Raw genomic sequence first — 21,054 nt, forward strand, 5'->3', positions numbered from 1 at the left:
TTTTTTTGCTGCCCAGCTAAGATACTGATACTTTCCTAAACTTCAAAGCAGGGTCAATAAAAAGAAGGCACGTGACTACGTGAGGCACCTCACCACTGAACGAGTTTAATACCTCTAAAATGAAAACCTCTGGCTTTTTTTATGAAGGTCCGTTTTGTTGCACAGACAGGAATTAAAAAGCCCACCACAACCCCGGAGGCCAGCACGACTGACTTTCTGCCTTCAGCCATGGCTGAAGTGCTGCAGAGCCTGTGCTGTGATCCCTGTAAAGCCGTGCTTGGAGCGCAGGGGGGGTCCTGGGGCACTTTGCACTGCCCTGGCTGCTCATCCCGGCGGGGATATCGGAGCAGGGACGGGCACTTGGAAAGGGGCTCGGGATACCCTGCAGGGATGTGAGACAAGTGCTGAGCCATCCCCGGCAGGCCCCCCTGGCAGCTGGGGACGGATGGCAGTGGAAGAGCTGGCGTTCCCATTCCAGCCTCGGCGGCAGGACAGCACCTTGACTTCGGTTTCCTCTGACTGTCACAGAACAGCAAAAGATGGAGAATTATCCTTGTGAAGTGCACTTACCCAGAGAATAGGTTTGGCCGAGTCCTGATCTCAGTTCCCGGTGATATTGTAAGTTCTGGGTTTATAAGCAGTTAATGGGAGAAAATGTGCAGAGCCCTTGTCCCCTTCAGCCAAGCAAACGCTGCCCAAGCCGGGCAGTTCTCAGCTGCTCAGGGCGAGCTGCATTTTCCAGTGGCACACGTGGCAGAGCAGCTTCCAGGTGAGTGTAAAGTACAGCTGAACTTGCCCAGGCAGAGCTGCCTGCAGTGCCATCTGAACCAGCTTGTTTTGAGGTACTCGTGGTATTTCTACACGTTATACACTGTAGACACAGGGAATTCTTGGAGATGGAATTCTAAACCAGGTCCAGCACTGTTCCTGTGGAGTTACTTGACCAGTGCAGAATAAATAATGCAGCCATTTTTATTTGTTGCTATTTTCTGTCAGCCTTCCTTAACGAAAAAACATGCACAGAGATGATAAATTGTGTTGTAGCTTCTTTCAGTTGTTCAGAAACCACAAACCATCATACATCTGTCTCTCAACACACAGGAAATGAGTGTCTCCCAAACAGCCAGAATTCAGAGCTGCAGGTTTATTTCCACATGGCTCAAATACTGATGTCATGACAAATGTGTATTTTTTGAAGGAATTTTGTTTATACGTAAAGTTTCATCTCAGAGTCTGAAAGGAACCAATAGCTAACCATTTCTTTGATCAGGAAGAACATCAAATGTGTCTCTCCATGGTTTTGTGTGCTCTTATCCATAGTTCCCAAGCTTTCTGCTGACTTTCATGGCTGTTTTACACAGATTCTGTTATAAAGTAGCCTAACATTTTCTACAATCCACCCAATGTTGTCTTCAGCAGAGCTTCCACTACACACAGCTGTCTACCATGGGGAAGGAAACGTTCTTCTCTGGTATTGCCTCAGTATATCCATTTATTTTGATTAGGTTTGCTGTAATCTCCACATCAGATTCACCTAATGGCAGCTATTAGCATCTCTCTGATTTATTTGAGAATGGTAATGAAATACATGAGTGTATTATAGCATAGAAACTGAGGAAAAACAGATCTACTGTTCCACCCCACTGAGGAACAGAACATAAATTACTTCATATTTTTGCACACAGGATATTTGCTCTTGTGCAGAAATGTTCTTGTGTCTAAGCAATGACCCAATATTTTTCAAAGAGCTGTATTAAACCAAAATCTCTTTATAACCAAAAATTATTGTATTTAGTTTAGAAACAAATCCTTTTATAAAGTTAGTAACAAATCTTTCAATTAGCCCTCAGTGTCATGGAACCCTCTCAGTGCTGGACCATTGGAGCAGCAGACCCAGGCTCCTCTACACCAGGATGAGTTTCAAAACAAAGTCGTATGTCTGCTTGCTTTCAAAACTTGTCTTATGTCTTTGGTTTGCTCATAAAGATGTGATAAAAAAAACATTTTGAGAGTTATCAGCCTGAGCTGTGAGCAGGGTTCCTTCTCCTCATGGGCTGCAGGATTCATCCAGGTTTGACAGAAAGGCTGAGGCTTGCAGCCAGCTACGTGGAAGGCAGATTTTTATGGATGAAATGTCAGGTGACATCCCAGTTAAAGACCTGGCACTCTGGCTTGCTTTTGTTATGACAGTTTCTTTATCTTGACTGCTGCCACGTGTGACTTCTGAAAGACTTCTGACGTGTAATTTCTAAAGCTTTGTGCATAAGCAATAACTAGTGTGTTTAATCTCCTCAGGACAGGCACTCTCTTCCTTTCTACGTGCATAATAATAAGACCCAGCATAATTTAGTGCCTGTGGATGTTGTGTGGGATACTGGAACATCCAAAGCTATATATGCATGGCATTTTCCCTTTAGTTGCATTTGAGAATATTACCCTCTTTCTTTTCATGCTGCCTAACAAAGAAATATGGTCCTCACAAGTGGAGTTGTCCCTTTCTGCCTGCAAAGCCTTACAGGTGTGTTTGCCCTGCACACGGAGTGCACACAAGAGGAACTCTGGCAGCTGTCCATGACACTCCCAAATGGAAGCACTTGTCAGAACTAACACCCAGCCAGGCATCCATGGGCAGGGAGTGAAACACTCACTAATTACCTCCCAGGCCTTCCCATTTCCTTGATTGAGCCTGGCATGTAGATCCAGCCTGTGAAACCAGCGCTCTGCAGGGGCTTGGTGCTTGCATTAGGGACATCAGCTCTTCCTGACAGGAAATCACTTTGCTCCCTTAATGTTTCCACAAAGAACCAGTGAGAGGCAGGAAATCATTCCGTGAATTTGGCATCTGATGTTCACAAACTTCAGCAGTCCCTGTAATCAGCTGGGACTAGGTGTAAGAGTTGGCATGCACAGGAAAGCCTTCAGCTCAGAGCTGCCATTACAGCATGACTTGGCACTCCTGATGTGCAACACTGCCTGGAGAAAGGATTTTCCTGACAACCACACTTCGGGTGCATTGGCAGAGACAGCTGTGGAGGAGGAAGAGATGTTTGCAATACAGCGTTTTTTTTGGCCTTAGCAATCAAATCCACATTTCAAGAGTGAAAAGTTTCTGCCTAAATTCATGGCATCAAGTAATCCTCAATGTTCTATAAGCAATTAGATCTGTGAAATTCAAATTGCTGTTCTTCAGCTTATTTATGTTTAATTTGCTAAGGGAAGCCTTTCTTCACTGGAAAGAGGCATCCCGCCTCCTGAAGTGCCTCTTTTTCCATTGCACTGCATCAGGAGAGGCAATCCCACAGCCTTCTGCCTGAGATAAGCACACATAAGCTCCCTAAATCTAACAGATGTCTCTACCTTTTAACCTGATCTGGGGAGCACTTTTTATAGTCTAAAATATTTGGCTAAGGAAGAACATGAGGGGCACCCAGAAACCGTGGATGGCCTGAGACTCTGCTGCTGCCGTGAACCATCTCCTCGGGCTCTGCCTGCAGCCGTGTGAGCAGCATTCCCTGGGAAAGCATGGCAGTGTGCAGCTGGCCAGGGAACAACCTGCCACTAAAGGGAAGAGCACTGGACACTTCATGCCTTCAGATATCTCACTCTTTCCTCCTGCCAGGACCCAAATGCCTTACAGAGTAAGCTTGTCTACAAACAGTAAAGAAGCTTTGACTTCTAACACACACAGTCCCTCTGAAGCACCATTTGGGGGATTCTTTAGGCACTGCTAAAGGAGGCTACAAGCCCAGTTAAGATTTACACACACATAAATTGCCTTTAACAGGAGACAGTGTCTAAACAACGTAGGAAAACACATGTACACCCTTCAGCATTAAAACCATCACGTCCAGTCATGGAAAGCTCTGCTGTATTTCAAACAACTTCTGGTTTGTGTGAACTACCAACATGCTTATAGGAAAAGGGAAGACTAAACTCATGTCACTACAGTTTTAACTGGTGAACCCTTGGACAAGTCATTACATATTCTAGACCTAGGGAGTGACACAGAAAAGAGAAAGAAATTAAACCAAAGTTGTTAGCTTGATATTTAATCACACTGTCTTATAGGTTCCTCTGGAACATCAGTAGACAAAGGAATGTAACAAAGATAAGCCAACCATCAATTGCAGTACTCTAAGTTTCATGATTTAGGATAGCATTTTTGAACAATCTGGACATTAATGGAATGTGAAAATATTGAAAACCAGGCATTTTGACATATCCCCAAAGCACTAGTTCCACTCCAACTCCCCCAAGAAGTTTGGCTGCATGTGCAGCATACCCTTGAAGATAAGGTGTCTCAGAGAATCTGAGCTTAGCATTGCCCCAGCTGTAAATACCAGGCTGATAGGAAATCCTGGGATTAGCTTAGACCTGCTCATATCAATAGGCTGGGAAGAGTTGACAGGTGAGGACAGGTCATGCAAACCTAGTTCATTTAACATTGACTGTTTGCTTCTGCTAAACTTAGAATTATTTTTTGAAAGCATTTTCTTTCTCTGAATGTCCTGCTTCTGCTGGAGAAATTCCAAGGGCCAGCCAATACTTCCAGTCAAGGAAGTATTCCATGAGTGACATCACATTTACATGGATGGGGAAGCCAGAGCTCCAAAAAGATGGGTGTCACTGAACACTCCTGCTACTGTGATTTGTGCTGACACGTGGTGTATCAGGGACTAAGATGCAAGAGTCCTTACACTTTCTCCTCCCAGTCCATTGTTCCAGCTCTGTCATAAAGCTGTTGCCCTTTGTTGTCACTAATTACACCTGTGTAATTAATTAGGGTCTGTGCTGAAACACTCCTACTACTCTCCAGATTCGTTTCTCTGTACACAGGCTATCTTCATAAAGACTAACTTGACTCTTCTGATGGGAAAAAAATATGAAGTTCTGTAAGAGCAACCTAGCCTAAAAGTTATCTTTCTGCCTCAAAATAAGCCAGCCAAACTGACAGGCAGCTTGTGCCACTGAGGCCAGGATGAAACTACTTGTCTTTCACACCTTACGGACTTAGTGCCCAAGTCTGAAACTCAGGAGTTGATTGTTTGTAATTCAGCTGGTTGCCCAAAATTAGGACTATTCGAAGTGACCACGAATTGTTGTGAACTCACTAGATGGGTACCTGTTTAAGACATACAGGTATAATTTCTATCACTTTTTTTGCAAGAAGAGCAGGTCCCCCGATTTATGAAAACATTTATTGAAAGGAATAATAACCCCTCTGGGCCCTAATAAATGCTTTACAAGCCCCTAAACAGATGAGACCATTTTCACAGCTTAAGCTACCCCAGCTAATTGCATTTTCTCAGTTCACCACTGGTGGGAAAAGAAGATCCCATGGAGACAACTGAGTGGGCTCAATAGCTCCGTGTGCAGAAAGGCTGGTTACCTCACCTTGATTCAGCCTGCAGAAAACTGTGGTGGTGACTCATGCTCCAAACCAGCACCAACACACTGTAACAGCTGCAGAACCAGCTTCCAAATAACATCCCTGTTTCACAGGGCTCCTTTCCCCCAGCTCTGACCAAACGAGATAACTGTGTTTTGACTCCAGAGGAAAAGGCAACGTTTCAAGTACTTTCATCTAAACATTAATAGTACCTTGAGCCTTCAGATCTTCTGGAAAGTAAAATTTCTTTTGCTCTCTGCTCACAGATTCTTTCTGATTTTACCTGTTATTAAGGATATTAACTGATGTTCATTAAAATTAATACTGAAATACTAACATAATTATACAATAGAATATAATTAACATAGCACTAAAACCAGTTAAATAGAATCACTCTATTACCCAAATTGAGAGCTTTTCAAACACCCTTTCAGTTAGATATTTCTAAAAAAATTAAAGATTCTGTCATTACCACTTGCATTCATACAGTTGTTACTCATACTCAAATTGGATTTTGGCCCAGAAGGTACACGCTAATTCAGGAATTAAAAACCTCATTTCCAAATTCTCACAGAATTATTTAGAAATTACTGCTGAAAAATCAGTTTATTTTTAGAAAGTTGTCACGCATCTTTTCCCAAAAAGAATTAAGGACTTAATCACTGCATTCTTTACAAACTGTGCATGATTTGATCGCTTCTCTGAAGAAGCAGTTTCTGTTATATCTGTGTTTTGGGGTTTAATTTGCTCCTTTGAGCATATTCCATGGCAGTTAACTGATGGAGGCAGGGATAGCAGTGACCAGGGTGGGGCAAGGAAAGGGGGAAGGGCCAAAGAAAGCTAAACAGGCAGAACACCTCTGACTTCAGAACTGCATGACCTGAAGGATTCTGCTGTGCATTCAGAGGTGTAACTGTAAAGGATCATTTTAGCTGAAAAAAAAAATAATCTTGTAACATACTGTAGATAGAATTTCCAGTAACTTTAATCGTATGTTTAATCCTGGGAGTAAAATTAGGCCTGTGCTGAACACTAGGAAGTTCCAGAAGTAATTTTGAATTATCTTTCGAGCCGGCCAATTTAACACAGTTTATAAAGGGGGGGCCCAAAACTGCCATGTCCTAAGTCAGAACGCCTTGATGCAGTTAGGGAGGCAATTAAGGAAAGATTGCAGAATTAATTTTTGCATATAAACTGCCTGGATGGCCCACTGACTCATAGATATGCCTTCAGCAGAACACAGCAGGCTGCTGAAGATGGCAATACCCCAATTTAAGACTAAAGTAGGATTAGAATCTTTAATTTGCTTAATCTCTTCAGCACAAAACTTCATTTCATGCCCTGTGTCTTTAAGCTAGATATAACATTCATTTGCCACATATAGCTGTTATTAATCTTAATTTCTTATTATCAGTAAGGAAAGACATGAAATAGAAGAGGCTACTTTGTGTGCTTGTAATGGGTTGGATAGAACTTGCAAAGCCTCAGAATTACAAAGTGTGTTCCTGCAGGAGTTTGTGCACATACAGAGCTCAGGGCACACAAGGAGCACTGGTCTCTGACAAGCCCTCAGTAGCCACCCAGCTTTGGCAGGGGCAGGACTGTCAGGCAGGTGTAGCATAGGACTCATCCATCAGACAGACATGGAAACACATTCAATGAGCCCATCTCTGCTAACTTGAAAACTCATTTTCACTGTTAGATATTCACACCCCATGTGGTCCTATTAGCAGGCACTGCGGGCTTTCACTATCAGCTGCTGCTAAAATAAATACAGGAAGGAAAGTACAGCCATGTATAAATAACTTGCTTGGCTTTTGTGTAGCAAAGCTGGCTGCTATTGCCTAGTGCAGAAGACACACCTCACAACATAAAACCAGATGGTTATAGTGACAGCATGGTTCTAAGCATCCATGAAGAAGAGCTTTAGGAGCAATATGTAAAGATCAAATACAAAGCCCCCTCCCCAGCAAGAGCTTGGCTGGACGGAGTGGTTTGTTGTTCTAAAATGTGCCATGGGATCTTTAATAACCAAAATCAATTAGTGTTCCAGGTTTCTAAATGATCCTGAGGGTACTTAATAGCCCCTTTAAGAAAGCAAACTTCATCTCCCCTGTTTTCTGATCAAGAGCTGTGATCTGCTAGGCAGACTATTCTGCTAGGGGAGCCTACAGGAAAGAAAACAGCTGAGGAGCTTGTCTTTATGTTTTGGTAGAAGCCAGAGAAAGCTGAAGGCAGGGCTGGGGGCTGAGTAAGGGCGGGAATAACTTTTCATTACCCCCTGGCATAAATAACTCTCAAGAATGCATTTATAGGGCCAGCAAGTGACTGCAAAGCTCCATTTTCTCTGAAAAAGAGAACTATCAGTTTTAACAATGGAAAAGGTGCTTCAGTCCTGAGATTGTATGACCCCATTTTCCACTTTGTGGAAAATACTAGATATTTTACCAGCAAAACACTGTGTTGACTTCAAATCTGTCTCCTGTGTCAAAGTCAGCATAGGGGCCTTCCACAGAAAATACTCTTGTCTGTACCCATGTTATGGGAAATGAGTGTCTGATTATTAGTTTATGTGTGATTGTTAGTTTATCAGTGTCAGAAGTTGACATGAAACTGAAATTGGAAATATGGGGTAAATGTATGCTATTTTGGACAATGGCCATGCAGTATTTGAAAACTTTTCCTTCCTATTAAGCCATAGCAAAAAGCCCAGCTCTCAAAGGATGACAAGTCTCAAGTCCTCTCTCCCCTTTGCTCCTTCCCACCACCTGCAAGGCCTGCTAAGTTTCAAATGGGGCTTCAGAGAGAAGAGGCTGCCTCACCTTACAATGTTTATTACAGGAGAGCACAAGGCAATCCTATAAACAGAGAGTGTTGAGCCAATTGTCTGCAGGAGAACTGAGCAGGTGGTTGTATTGCTGTCCAGCTGTGGCTTAGAAAATCCTTCATTTCTGAGCTGGACAGGTTGCCCAGGATGGTTGATAGTCAGGGATGCGGGGTGGGCTGTCTCGGGATGACGGGTGATGTCAAGGATGCAGGGGGTGTTATCCCGGGATGACGGGTGATGTCAGGGATGAGGGATGTGTTATCCCGGGATGACGGGTGATGTCAGGGATGAGGGATGTGTTATCCCGGGATGACGGGTGATGTCAGGGATGCGGGATGGGCTGTCCCGGGATGACGAGTGATGTCAGGGATGCGGGGTGGGCTGTCCCGGGATGACGGGTGATGTCAGGGATGCAGGAGGTGTTATCCCGGGATGACGGCTGATGTCAGGGATGCAGGAGGTGTTATCCCGGGATGACGGGTGATGTCAGGGATGCGGGATGGGCTGTCCCGGGATGACGGCGGGTGCAGACCCGCCTCCTGGGCGTGCCCGGGCGATTCCCGGCGCCGTTCCCTCCCCGCGGCCGCTGTTGCAGGAAGCGGGGGAGCGGCGGGGCAGCGCCGGCGGAGCGATCGCGCTGTCCCGGCGCTGGGGCGGCGGCTCCCGGGGAATTCCCTTGCGGAGCGGCGCTGGCGGCGGGTCCGGGCGCGCTGCCGGCCGGGGCCGTGCCGGGCGGGCGGGAGCCGCCTCGGCGGGCGGCCTGCCATGAGCTCATCGGCGGCATGGCCTGCGCCCGGAGGGACGGGGAGGCGGACGGCGAGCCCGACCGCTCCCTGCGGCACATGCTGCGGGCGATAGCGGAGGAGCGGAGCCGCGCCGGGCTCCGCCACGACATCAGCGGCCTCGGTGAGTCGGGCGGGGCCGGGACGAGCCCCGGGGCACGGCGCGGCCCGGGGGAGCCGGCGGCGGGACCTGTTGTGTGCCGGGGCGCGGGCGGGCACCCGCCTGCCTCCCGAACCCCCGGGAGCCTCCCGGCTCCCTCCCGGCTCCATTGTCTGAAATGCCCTTGGAGAAATACGGTCGGGAGGCACGGCGCGCATCAGCCCGTGTGCTGGGGTTTCGGTGTAGGCTGCGCATCGCGTGTTTGGGGATGCGGGCAGAGCCGATTCCCGGTGCCTCTCGCCGGTGCTCTCCCCCTTGCACGGCGCTCAGGCGCTCTCTGGAGATTCGGAGCCTGACGCCTCCCTCCTCTGAGTAAATGACTTCACGCCGCTTGCCATGGTCTAGTAAGCACAGAACGTTGTGGCTCTTGCTGGTCAGTCCGTTTTGTAAACCGCGGAGGTTTTATTTATTTACCGCCTTGTTTATTTACGTCTGGTCCATGTACATTTCTCGATGTACATGTCACGTGGCGTGGCTTTATTTGGCTTTTGGCAAAGCTTGTGCTCTGTAAAATAGAAGTTTGAGGTTGAAATTCAGTCCACTTTTGGTACACCAACTCCTGAACCAAAACACTTTGCATCAGGAAACTCTTTTGGCCAGGGTAATGGATAGAAATTATTCATTTTTATGTGCAGCAATAGAGATCATAGAAATCATTCCTCACATCCAGAACTTCTGTCTACATTATTCAAAACTATTGTATATCTAGAACTGGACCTGTGCTCCAAAGGGGTGGATGCCCAGAAGTCCTTGCATGGGCAGGGCTGGAAATGATGAACACTGATGTGCAGCACTTCTCTTGTTTCTTCCATGGGGCCTTTATTAATGGCTTCTCCCTCCTCGGCTCATTTATAAGGCCCTAAAAGTCTCCTCTGTTTCTGTGTCTTTAAAAGCTCAGAAGAAGTTTTTATTGAGGTTTTACTGGCTGTGGGATGTGGATTGGCATGGGGAATCTGGTTCTCTGCCTGACCTCTATGCACTATTATCTGCCAGTGCTTGCTGCGGTCTCCCTGGGGAGGAATGGGCTCTCTATTCTTTCCTTTTGCTTTGCCACAGAGCCAAAGCTTGTGTGGACAAAGAGAGATGATTCTTGATTCTTTATGCTTTTTCTAATGGAATTGGATCTGCTTTAGTGTAGTGTCAAAACATTACAGGGAGAAATAAAGTGTTGTGGTAAAGAAACTGTAAACAAAACAGGGGGGAAAGCCCACAAAGTCTAAATACCTGTGAGATTACATTCATTGGAAAGCTGTTGTTGGGCATGTTTGGCCATATCACGTCTGGATGGAAGCAAAGATTCCCAGGAGCAGGAAAACCACCATCACTTTCTTTTGTTGAAATTGGAAAAGGCAAAAACTGTGGTGGCTGGTAAGACCATACAAATACTCCCTCTCTGCTTGCGTTTCAACACACATCCACAACAGCCCACGGTGAGGAGTCCTGCTGTGTAACTTTGGGATGATCACACAAGGAATAGGACAGTGCTGTACCTCTCTTCTGCCAGGTGAAGTTCTGAAAGCCTCAGGAGAACTGCCTCGGTTGTGGCACTGAGGGGCTGGTCCTGGCTGTGGGGATGTGGCTGTGTGTCTGTCCCCGTGTGTCTGTCCCCGTGTGTCTGTCCCCGTGTGTCTGTCCCCGTGTGTCTGTCCCCGTGGGGAAATGTGCATTCTCTGGTGTGCTGCGTGTTCCCTGGTCTCCAGTACTGCCACTCCCAGGCAATGAGAGCTCTTTCCCCTGCACTGTGATTTATTACTGGGCTAGTAAAGAGTTTAAATACCTCTCTGAGGGAAAACACTGAGCTTTTGAAGTGGTGCTCAGCAGGAGCTGTACATGAACAGAAGGTTATCAGGTGTAATTCTGTGGCTTAAATTAATGCATGTCTGCTCTGCACTAGGGAATGCTGCTGCAGGTGAAACCTGTTGTGAGTTTTTTCCGAGTTGCCTTCAAATCAGCTGTCAAAGACTCCCATGGTGGCTTTTCCCTGAGTGTTGTTAACTCCTCAAGGATAAAATGAGACTCACTCTCCTTCTGTGTGTTTCCTTTAAGCCCCATTGAAGAAAGAAATTGCTGTTTTTGCTGACACTGGGTTTGGGTGAGAGGAATTGCTTTGTTTCAGGAAAAGCACGTAAGCATTTGGACAGGCCTTGTCCAGAAATGTAAATCCCCTTGCGTGGGATTTTCTGTAATGTCCTGTTTGTATAATGTAGAAAATGCAGCCAGTCTGACATTGTGCTTCAAAATCACGCCTGGTGTGACTCCTCAGCAGGCTGGGAGGGGTGATGTGTCTCAGCATCTGCCGGGTGTTGGTGTCACCAGCTGGGCAGAGCACTGCCCTGGTGTTGTGCACGGAGTGCTCCCTGTGAAATGCTGTTGGTTACAACATTTCTCTGGCAAAACATTTCCCCTCGGGGAGGGGCTGTGTCTCCTCGGCCAGGCTCTGTGTAAAGCTCTGAAGTTACCTTTTGGCCAAAGCCCTGAACTGGGAGGATTTTATTTTTGGCTGTTCCTGAGACTACTGTGTAATGTTGTCAGATGTTTAATTTTCTTGTGTCCCTCTGTCCTCCAGTGACAAATTGCCCTGCTTTTAGTGCAGCAGAGCGTGTCTGGGAGGAGGTGTGACTGTATTCATACCGGAGCTGGAAATGAGTAAGGAAATGGAATAGGTGGATCTGAACAATTGCTTGAGCTGTGGCTGCTCAGCAATGGAGATGTGTAGCCAGGCAAAGGATGAAGAAATAACAGGGATCCTGAAAAGCAGGATCTGGCTGCCCTTAAAGCAGCTGAAAACTGGTGCTGCCAGGCACTGAGGTGTGTGGTGGGAGCCTGTCCCAGGTGCCCGTGGAGAGGCCCAGTACTCTCATCAGTCATGAAGTGTTCCCTCTGTTTGGTTTTCTGGGACTCGAGCGATTCCTGAGGACAGGGGGGTGGAGGAGGGAGTGCTTGGCGTGGGGGCAGCAGGAGGGGGAATGTTCATCCTCCTGGACTTGTTTGTGCAGCAGTGCACAAACCTCGGGGCTTGTCATGTGTGGGATGATTCATGGGCCACACTACCTTGATGAATAACTCCTGGAAGGAATTCTCCAGCCTTCCTGAGAGAGGGGAGGGTGAGGTGGCACACAGTAAGTGCTCGTGCCTCTGAGTGTGGGGAAAACATGATGGAAACATGACATGGGAAAACGTGGGTAGAAGGATGAATGGTGGAAGAAGTTTTTGGAAAGCAGAAGAGGTTAAAATGAAGAATTAAAAAGAAAAATTAATAGTTTGGATTTGAAAGTACTACATTCGGGCCTTAACTTGTATCGTGGTGTGGTAACTCTTAATTAAATCATAATATTCAAGAAGGATCTATTTGCTTCTGTAACTTTGAAGAAAGTGTAGCCACAGAGTAGGTGGAGGTGCCTGCAGAGAACTTGCTGCAGCACAGAACTGGTTTGACAGGAGTCACTTTCTTGCAGACACAAAATATTCTTCATTCATGGTTCTTCCTGGAGTTAGTTCAGGGAGTTGTGCAGTCAAAGGTTAGAAGCCACAAAAGCAGGGAAGCTTTGTTTTCTTTTGATTATGGATAACAAGAAGGTATGGAAATCACATCTTCCTAACAAAAACTTGAGGGACATATACAACCAAATTCACCAGCTATGGATAATGTCCCCTGGAATGAGTTAATTTAATTTATAACAATTTTATTTCAGTTAAAAATACAGTTTTTATTACTTGTACCTTAATATTTGTAGCAGTTGTTTTGCCCTATTTATAAAGCGTTTTGCAACTAATGAACATGAAATGTTCACAAAAAAATGAATAGTCAAATACTGAAGAGGAAAAAACAGATACCAATCTAAGTAACTTATAAACAGTAAAATAAAACAGTGTTTATAGAGTAGCTTCCTAATAGGCTAAAAAAAATCACAACGTTCCAACCAGGAAGACTCTGTATTTCTTTTCAGGAAAAGTTCTAGAAAGTACAAATGCAAAGCAAGATCAGAACAGATTATTTAAATCAGATTTAAAGTAGGTACTTTGAAGTCAAAGTGATTTACCCAGCTCACCCTGGGTGTTGAAGCTCAGATTTGTGTGGGAGAAAGATGTTTTTTTTTTTTTGCCTGGCAGAGAAAACTGTCTAGGAGAGATTTGTGGGATCAAGGATGCACGGAGACATTTGATGTGTGGCTGAGTGCTTGGATGGGGTGGGGTAGGAAAAACCACAGGAGGAGCAGATTCTGGGACCCAGTGGGTTTGGCCATGGGGTGGGAATGTGTCTGTGCTTGTCCACCTGCCCCGTGTGCAGGAGCAGTGGGGTGAGGGATCTGTCTTGCTTTCTGTCCCAGCAAGGCACCGGGGCTCTGTGCCCTGGGATCCCATCCTGTCACTCCTACAGTCAAGCACAGGGTATTTCAGAGAGTCCAGGTGGGATCAGATCGTGGGGAATGGGGGTCAGCTCTAGGGCTGCAGCCCTCCAGGGTAAACACCTCTTTTATGGTGGTTCATTTGAAATTCTGTTTTGGTTGTTCCTTAGAACCTTGTTCATGCTGATGTCACTAATGGCCTGTCAGGCTTTCCATCACTCACCACTGATGGAACCCTGTTTCCAGGGGATTTGTCACTTGGCTGTGAAGGTTTAGCTTCTGTCAGGAGCATGACAGACATTAATAACAATCAATAGCATAATGGACTCTTTATTACAGCTTTTACCTATTTTTTGAGCTGTTGGGTTATTAGTTTGTTCTTTCTTTTTAATAGAGATGAAGCTTTATGGGATTTTTCAGGTCCTGCTCAGGAGTTACAGGTTCAAATTGTGAGAGTCAGACTGGAGATGCTGAAGGAGGCAAGATTATTTACGTGCCAGCAGAAGTGCTGGATACCCAGTTTTTTGAAAATGAGTCTCTCTGGGTGAAATTATGAATCTGTAAGCCTGGCAATGGGAACAGTCCGGGTGCTTGGAAACACCCATCTCTTATGTCCATAATACTGTAGTTCCAGGTGCTGCCTTAGCTGGTTTTGCTGTTCAAGCAAAATCTTGAGTAGGGCACTAAGGTGTAAGTCCGTTTGGAAATTTGGGTTCTGGGTTGAACTGTCATGGGAGGTCTGTTTTAGGGATTGGGATACAGCTTAACTCTAAGGCTCAGAACGGATCTTTTAAAGATTGGACAGCGTGTCCGTGGATTCGTTCTGAGAAATGAGAAATTGAGTTTCCTGAAGGATGAAACATGTCCCCCCTCTCACCACCACTGTTCAGGGTGCTGATGAACAGCAGAAGCTCAGAGGATGCAAACTTTTCAAGAGTTGAAGTACGTGGTGTCTTGTGTTCCAGCTACACTTCTGGAAAAATAAACCCCTGCAGTTAAGTAGTTGGTAATGATTGGGGCCTCTGGTGGTCTAGTGGTTAGAGTGCCTGACTCTCACCTCTGCGACCTGGGTTCGATTCCCGGCCCCCTGCGCAGGTGGAGCTCGTCAGCCTTGGTAGGCAATCCACCTAAGAGAAGGTCACTCTAAACAAACCTACATCCTGGGGACCTCACTGCCACTGTCCAAGCTTTGCTCGGCCCCGGCAGATGAACCTCAGGACTAAAGGGTGGGCTCAGTTCAGCGCACGCTGTGTCTCACCTAAAAATCCACTGCGCAGGCTGGAAGGGTTCATGACCTTTCCCAAAAATCTTCGCTCGCGAAGACTGGCCATTATTTATTTAATGATTGTTCCATCTACTTCTCCTTGCAAACCGGCTCAGTAGGATCAGGGTAGCAGCTCACTGACATTGAAAGTATTACCAGGAAGCCAACAATGAGGGGGGAGGAGAAAGTCTTGGGCAGAATCAATTGGTGGTGTCAGGAGCCCAGCCCACTGAATAGTGAAGCTGCTTTCTTCAGCCAGTGCTCAAAAGTGTGTGAAACAAGCTGCTTTTGGTCTGTTTGCAGCCCCTGGGGCTCAGCTGGGTGAATGTCAGGGAAGCAAGGTTGCCCTGTTTGGTGTGTGTGATCCCAAAGAGTGCATTGATTACCTTTCTCTGGGCAGGAAATACAGTGCAGTCAGGATATGGGAACAGCAGACACAGCATCATGCTGCTGCTGGGGAGGAGCTGTGGTGGCCTGGGCACACTGCAACAGCACTTCTGGTCCCTCAGTCGGATCCAGCAACAGTCCTAAGTGATTTTTTTCCCCTGAATTCTTACTGTTTAAGGCATGAGTACCGCATGTGAAAACTGATTGGGTTTTCTGCAATCTTGTTTTAGAAACAAGGCTGTAAAAGTGAAGTTGTTATTTTGGTTTGCCTGTTCTCTAGTTCAGACTGTGTACTAGTACTGTGCAGAAATTGAATCCTGAAAACAGTAACATTCTGTATCTGGGTGTTCCTTAGACATATTTGCTTAGGGGTCACCAGTTAAATCCCTTTAGGTGAATTTTGCAGGCAGGTAGTGTGTTGTGACATGAAGAGCAATTCCTTTTGGGGCAGAGTGAGGAAACAGCCACTGTTGCTGGTATTTAGGCTGCATTTGGTGTTTCAGAATATTGCATAATTGTCTTTCTTAAGTCAGAAAGCAAAGCTCATGGCAGGCAATCAACAGTCCTTCACATTAGGACCAAATTTGAAGCATTGCAGGTGTTTCCAGGTACGCCAGCGTGCTGTGGATGTGCAGAAGTGCATGTGAGGTGACCCAACCTGTTGTACTGTCTGGTTTCCCTCGTGGGAAATACGTCGTGGGACCCTCTGGATGTGCTCGGTGGGTCGGGCTGAGACTGTCCCTGGCTTTGCTGTTGCTGTTGGGATGATGAAAATCTTTATGGCTCAATAATGACCCAGCTCTTTGTAAGCAGCCACACAGAGGTCCTGTGTCAGGAATTGCCCAAGGCTGCCTCCATGCCTGGATTCCAAAGGTCAGGAAATATGCATTAGGTGTAGTTCCCACTCTGTCAGTTTGTTGGGATTGCAGCGTGTGGGGTCTTCTGTAGGAATATCAGTGAACACTTGGGTGGGGTTTCCCTTGGGCAAATGGATGTGGAAGGTGATTACTTGTGATGATCTGTGTCTGGCAGTAACTGGGATATAGCTCCAGTCCCTGTGTGTCTGACTGCCAAGCTTGGATGGAAGGGAGAAGTGCCTTGGGAGTCCTTGGTCCTGTCTCACAGGGCTTCGTGTGATCAGCAACAACTTGACAGATGGATTCAAATGCCAGTGAAGTTTGAGCTGTCTCTGCACTGTGAAGAGCTTGATTTAATTGCCTGGAGATGGTGGAACTTCATCCAGATGAGGGTGGAACATCATCCAGATGAGAGAAGTGTTTTGAAATGGATTTATAGTATTCTGCTAAGATCTGTGAAAGATTTCACTGTAAATTTATTCCTCTGCTTTGCTGGAGCACAGATACAAGAGAACTTGAATGTCCAGCAACACTGTATTTTCAATAAGGAACGTGTTTACTTATATGCCTTAAAGGACCCTGGGAGGTGGGTTTCACATTTCCATAAAACTCAGTGCTCCATAATAATGCACAGGGTGTTCAGTGGGATTGAAATACTTAGTCTTGAGGACATGAGTTTACTGCCTCATGAGGGTCACTCCATCTTAGTGGTGGCCTGATCTCATCCTTTCAGGAGCAAAAAGAAGGCTCATCACAGGACACCTTGGAGATAAAGCTCTGTAAACCCAGACACTTTCCTGAATGATGATGATCCAGCTTTTCACATACGTTGTAGGAATGTTTAAGTGCTTTGTTTTTCCCCTTGGTTTTAGTGAGTAGTTTAATTCTGCCTGAATAATGAAGATGCAAATAGATGAGCCGTGTTCTTCATACCAAGGGTGAGTAGTCACCACATCATGTGAATTGTTAGTTGGCCATGTTTTACATGAATGAAGGGGAACTGATTTCACCCTCTTCAATATTACAAGCATAGATTATGTTATGCTGAGTTCATCGACTCTGCAGATTCATTCTGGATTGTGTTTCATAAGTGTTTTTTTTTCCTTTCAGTTAACAAAGGAACAAAGGTTTAAAGGTTTGTGTCAGGTGCTTTGGGGATGCAGGTGCTTTAAAATGTTCCAGGATCAGAATAATTCACTTTCTTCTGTTCAACAACTGTCAGGCCAGCTCACTGGAGCACTTGGAGCAGGCTGGTGTCCCGTTTCTGGAAGCTGTGCTGTCCCCTGTCCCTCCCTGTGCCATGGCCAGCAGCACCACCTGCCCTACTGGCACCAAACTTGTGCCAAGTGTTGCTGTCACCCACCTGATGCTTGCTGGAGACAGGGAGCCCACAGTCCCCCTGAGGTTTTTAATGTCCTAAAATTTACAGAAAACAAAAGGACTGGGGAAATTGGAGTTACTGTGGCTGTGTCTGAAGCCTTGATGTGTCTCTTCAAATGCAAGATTTCTGCCTCAGTGCTCTGATGATTGAATAGAAGAATATTATATATATAATAATATATTATTATATTCTTTACTTCAAAGCTATATTGGAACAGTAAACTATGTAATCAAAATCCCAGGGGAATTGTTCATAAGCCCAGTGGTGGGGAAAGGCAGAGAAAGACATTTCCTCGTGGTGCTTGTGCTGAGGAATTTTCTAAAGAAGACCTTTCTTTCTCCACTCACATGTTCCTGCATGAGGCCTTTTAAGTGTCATGAGAGACAGAAGAAGTGATTTCTCAGCAGATGAAGATTGTGACTGTTTGTGGTTGTTTAGAAACTATTTTCTGTAACTCTTTTGGCCTGGAGAGATTGCCTGTCGAGGGTCCTGTGGTGGGTGGGACAGAGACCCAGGGCGGGAGTGCAGAAGAACCAGAGCTGAAGTATCAAAGCATGGCCACGTTGCAGGTTGGAGCCCAAAAGTGAGGAAGTCCCGTAACTCTTTAGGCCAATGTCGTGTTTCCTGGGCCAGGTCACTCTCTAACACCCATGGACAGGCCTTCAGGTCTGCGGGGACTGGGAGCTGTGCAGGTCTGTCCACGGGAGGGAAGGTGGAGCAGTGATGCTGGTTACCTGTGGAAAGGAATGGCATGTTTGCAGTGGCTCAAATGTTAATGGCAGACTAAACCTCTGTCTATGAAGTAGAACAGCAGCTCTGCAGTAGTTGCTCTGCCCTAAGGACTGGGATTCCCTGGCTTTAGGGCAGGGTTTAGGTTCTCTGTGAAGGTGGTGTGTCACAGGTGTTACTGAAGTTCCTCCTTTTGTTCTCTCCTTTAATTGATAATGACCCTTTCTGCAGAGAGCCATTTTTTTTCTAGTTTCCAGTTGCCCTGTTGTGGACTAAATTAAAATCCTGTGCTTTCCTTGGGGCTGTCAAGAAACAATCCCGTTCCTCACACGTACGAGGTGGCTGCAGCACAAAAACCTGGGGTGCTGGGGGGGGATCAATGGTCTCCAGACCTGCAGTGCCTGCAGGACAGCCTGGGAGTGGTTCCTTGTACTTGGATGGTTTCACAGTGAAGTGATCAGCTGTTAGAGGAAACATTTTTCTTCCTCCTATGAGTGTGATTTGTTTAAAGAGAGGGGCCTGCATTGGCTGTACGAGGAGGTTTCACTGGGATGTGTGAGTGGGCAGGCAGTTCATTTTTAACTGATCAGCTATATTTGTTATCTTAGAAGCCTGCATTAATAACAGTGTTAGTGCTGAAGGGAGTGCTGCCTAGTTAACTGAAGTATCTTGGTGCTGGCAAAGACATTCCGTTTGTTGGACAACCCAAAGCAGGGTTTGCAAAGCGCTTGTTTTTTAAGAAATATATCTTTCTCTAGGCTGGTTGTCTTACATGTGCATGTCAAGTTGGACACCCAGCTGAGAGATGCAGTGTCAAGCAAGTGTTTTTTTTTTTAAATCTTGGCTGCAAGATGGGTGAAAGTGTTGGTTGTCAGCTTCTCAAAGCGAGTGGGTTTGTGGTGTAGAAGGTAGGTGAGAATTATGGCTCCCAGCGTAAAGTTGCCAAGTGCTCACTCAGAAGCTGCTGCCGATGTTTCTGCTCAGGACAAAGAAACTGAATTTGGAAAATGCCAGTGTGTGGTAGTAGGCATGTGTGGGAAATAGCTCTGCTTCCCTGCAAACTGCTGTTGTGATGGTTCCTTCTTCCTCCTGCCTTGCCAGCACGGTGCTGACCAGCAGCCTGCAGCAAAGATAAGATGCTGGGGCAGGCACGTACATGGAAATATCAGTAACAACCACGCTCTTGGTAGTTTTGCGTGGCTGGAATACTGCCAAAATCCAGTTTGCTGGGCTTACCTGACCTACCCCAGTAGCCTCTCAGCTAGGGCTTTGACAGTGGTATTTATTAAGTGTGAAAACAGAGACCTTGGATGTCACAAATTTACTGGACCAGCAGTCTTTGATCCCAGGGATTGCTTTGGCAGGGGACAAAAATAGCACTTCTTTTAGCAGTGAAAATGCACATTTGTACTGTTACAGAGAAGGTTCTGCACTCCAGTAGTGCCAGCATGCTTTGTGAGTTGCCAAGTGACCTTCCCAGGTTGGATTTAGGTCTTGGCAGGTTTGGGACTGTTGCTGGGTAGTCCTGGGAGCAGTGGTAGGGAATGTGTAAGCTGTTGGGTCCTCTCTCACTGGGTTTAAAGTGATGCATCCCATGGAATCAGAGTTGCCTCTGTTGAAGGAGGATGGTCACACCTGCAGTAAATCCCCAGAGTTGCACCAGCTGTGAAACAGCACCTTTCTGCTGTAGTTTCTTGTGAAAGACATCACCGGGTGATCCCCCCTGTGTTTCCCTAAGGAGTAAATTAAATCTGTGGAAGTGATGCTCCAGCCCCTTGTGGAATTGCATGTGGTTTGAGAGAGCTTTGGGTGCAGCTTCTGGGGGGTCTGAACTACCACGTGCTGTGAGAGGCTGAAGTACAGCAACGTAGCTGATAACTGGTGGGTGAAAGTGGGTTTATTATTCCTCTGCATGCAGTGGCAGGTAACTGTATCCTGTCCATTGTGTTGACCCTTGCCAGGATTAGATATTTAAAGATGCCTCTAAGATACTGTCTCTGTTTGGTGTTTCACACTGACCTATGATATTTGATGATTTCTCTCTAAATTTAACATCTAAATTAACATTCCTCTCTAAATTTAACAAATTGCTTTGTCTTGGAAAATATTTCTCAAATTATTTATGGCTCTGTTTGATTTCCACTTTTTCAAAGTGGATACCTGTAGACAGTGCACAGTAGTTTATGCTTTTAAATTCTGTGGGCTTTGATTCAATGTTAAGTGTTAACTAAAATGATGTGTATGAAGTAATAGCAAAGAGGAGACCTGCAGGAAGAGATGTGAACTTCAGGAACACATTTTACAATTCCTTTCCTAGAGGAGATTGTGTTCTCAGCAGTGATGCTATGCAGCAATTTCCTGCAGTGGGAGAAGAGCAAGTGCAAATGGAAACGGAGAACTGAAACAAATGTGGATCGGAGAAAGTAAGGTCTGTCCCCCCTTCCACTTCTGAGTAACACAGAAACCATCCCAAAGGAAATAAAGAATAAAACCACAGTGCCCAAAGTCCACTGAGACTTCTTGGTGCTTTCGTGTGAGGGAAGAGTTGGTTTCCTTCAACATCCTCATCGCCTGCATGAAATGAAGTAACAGGCAAGGTTGGGGGGGTTTTTCCCCCGGGATGCAGGGAATCAAAGGGTCCAAATTTGAGGAAGCTCTGAAGCCCCAGCCAAACCGTGTGGCTGCTGTTCAAACTCAGGCTTGTTCAGTTATTCTCTGTCTCTTTTAGTGGCCTTTCAAAACCCTGCACAGCTGTGTGTGTCCTTTGCACTTTGCAGCAGCATCAAATACCTTCCAGCACTAATATCTGGCACTGCATGGCTGGGGTGTAAACCTCAGCAAGAGCTGCAGGGTCAGCTGAGTTGGTCTCTTCACCTGTCTTCAACAAAAATGTTTTGAGGAATTGGACTTGAATAATACATGAACTTGTGCT

At 46.0% G+C, this 21,054-nt stretch overlaps 1 protein-coding gene across 4 annotated transcripts in view; it reads left to right on the plus strand.

Moving 5' to 3' along the window:
- The first annotated feature begins 8,804 nt into the window (after window positions 1-8,804).
- Window positions 8,805-21,054, plus strand: part of KIAA0930 (KIAA0930 ortholog) — a 40,896-nt gene continuing 28,646 nt past the window's right edge. For all 4 annotated transcript variants that reach the window (XR_003544742.2, XR_003544747.2, XM_027742317.2 and 1 more), the window contains exon 1: window positions 8,805-9,122. Coding sequence is in view for 2 of the 4 variants with exons in the window: in XM_027742317.2 (XP_027598118.1) it covers window positions 8,999-9,122 (124 nt within the window). In the remaining 2 variants the exon portion in view is untranslated. The remainder of the gene's footprint in view (window positions 9,123-21,054) is intronic.

Source organism: Pipra filicauda, unplaced genomic scaffold (genome assembly GCF_003945595.2).
Source record: "Pipra filicauda isolate LSUMZ 115617 unplaced genomic scaffold, ASM394559v2 scaffold493_size893225_pilon, whole genome shotgun sequence".
Classification (NCBI taxonomy): domain Eukaryota; kingdom Metazoa; phylum Chordata; class Aves; order Passeriformes; family Pipridae; genus Pipra; species Pipra filicauda.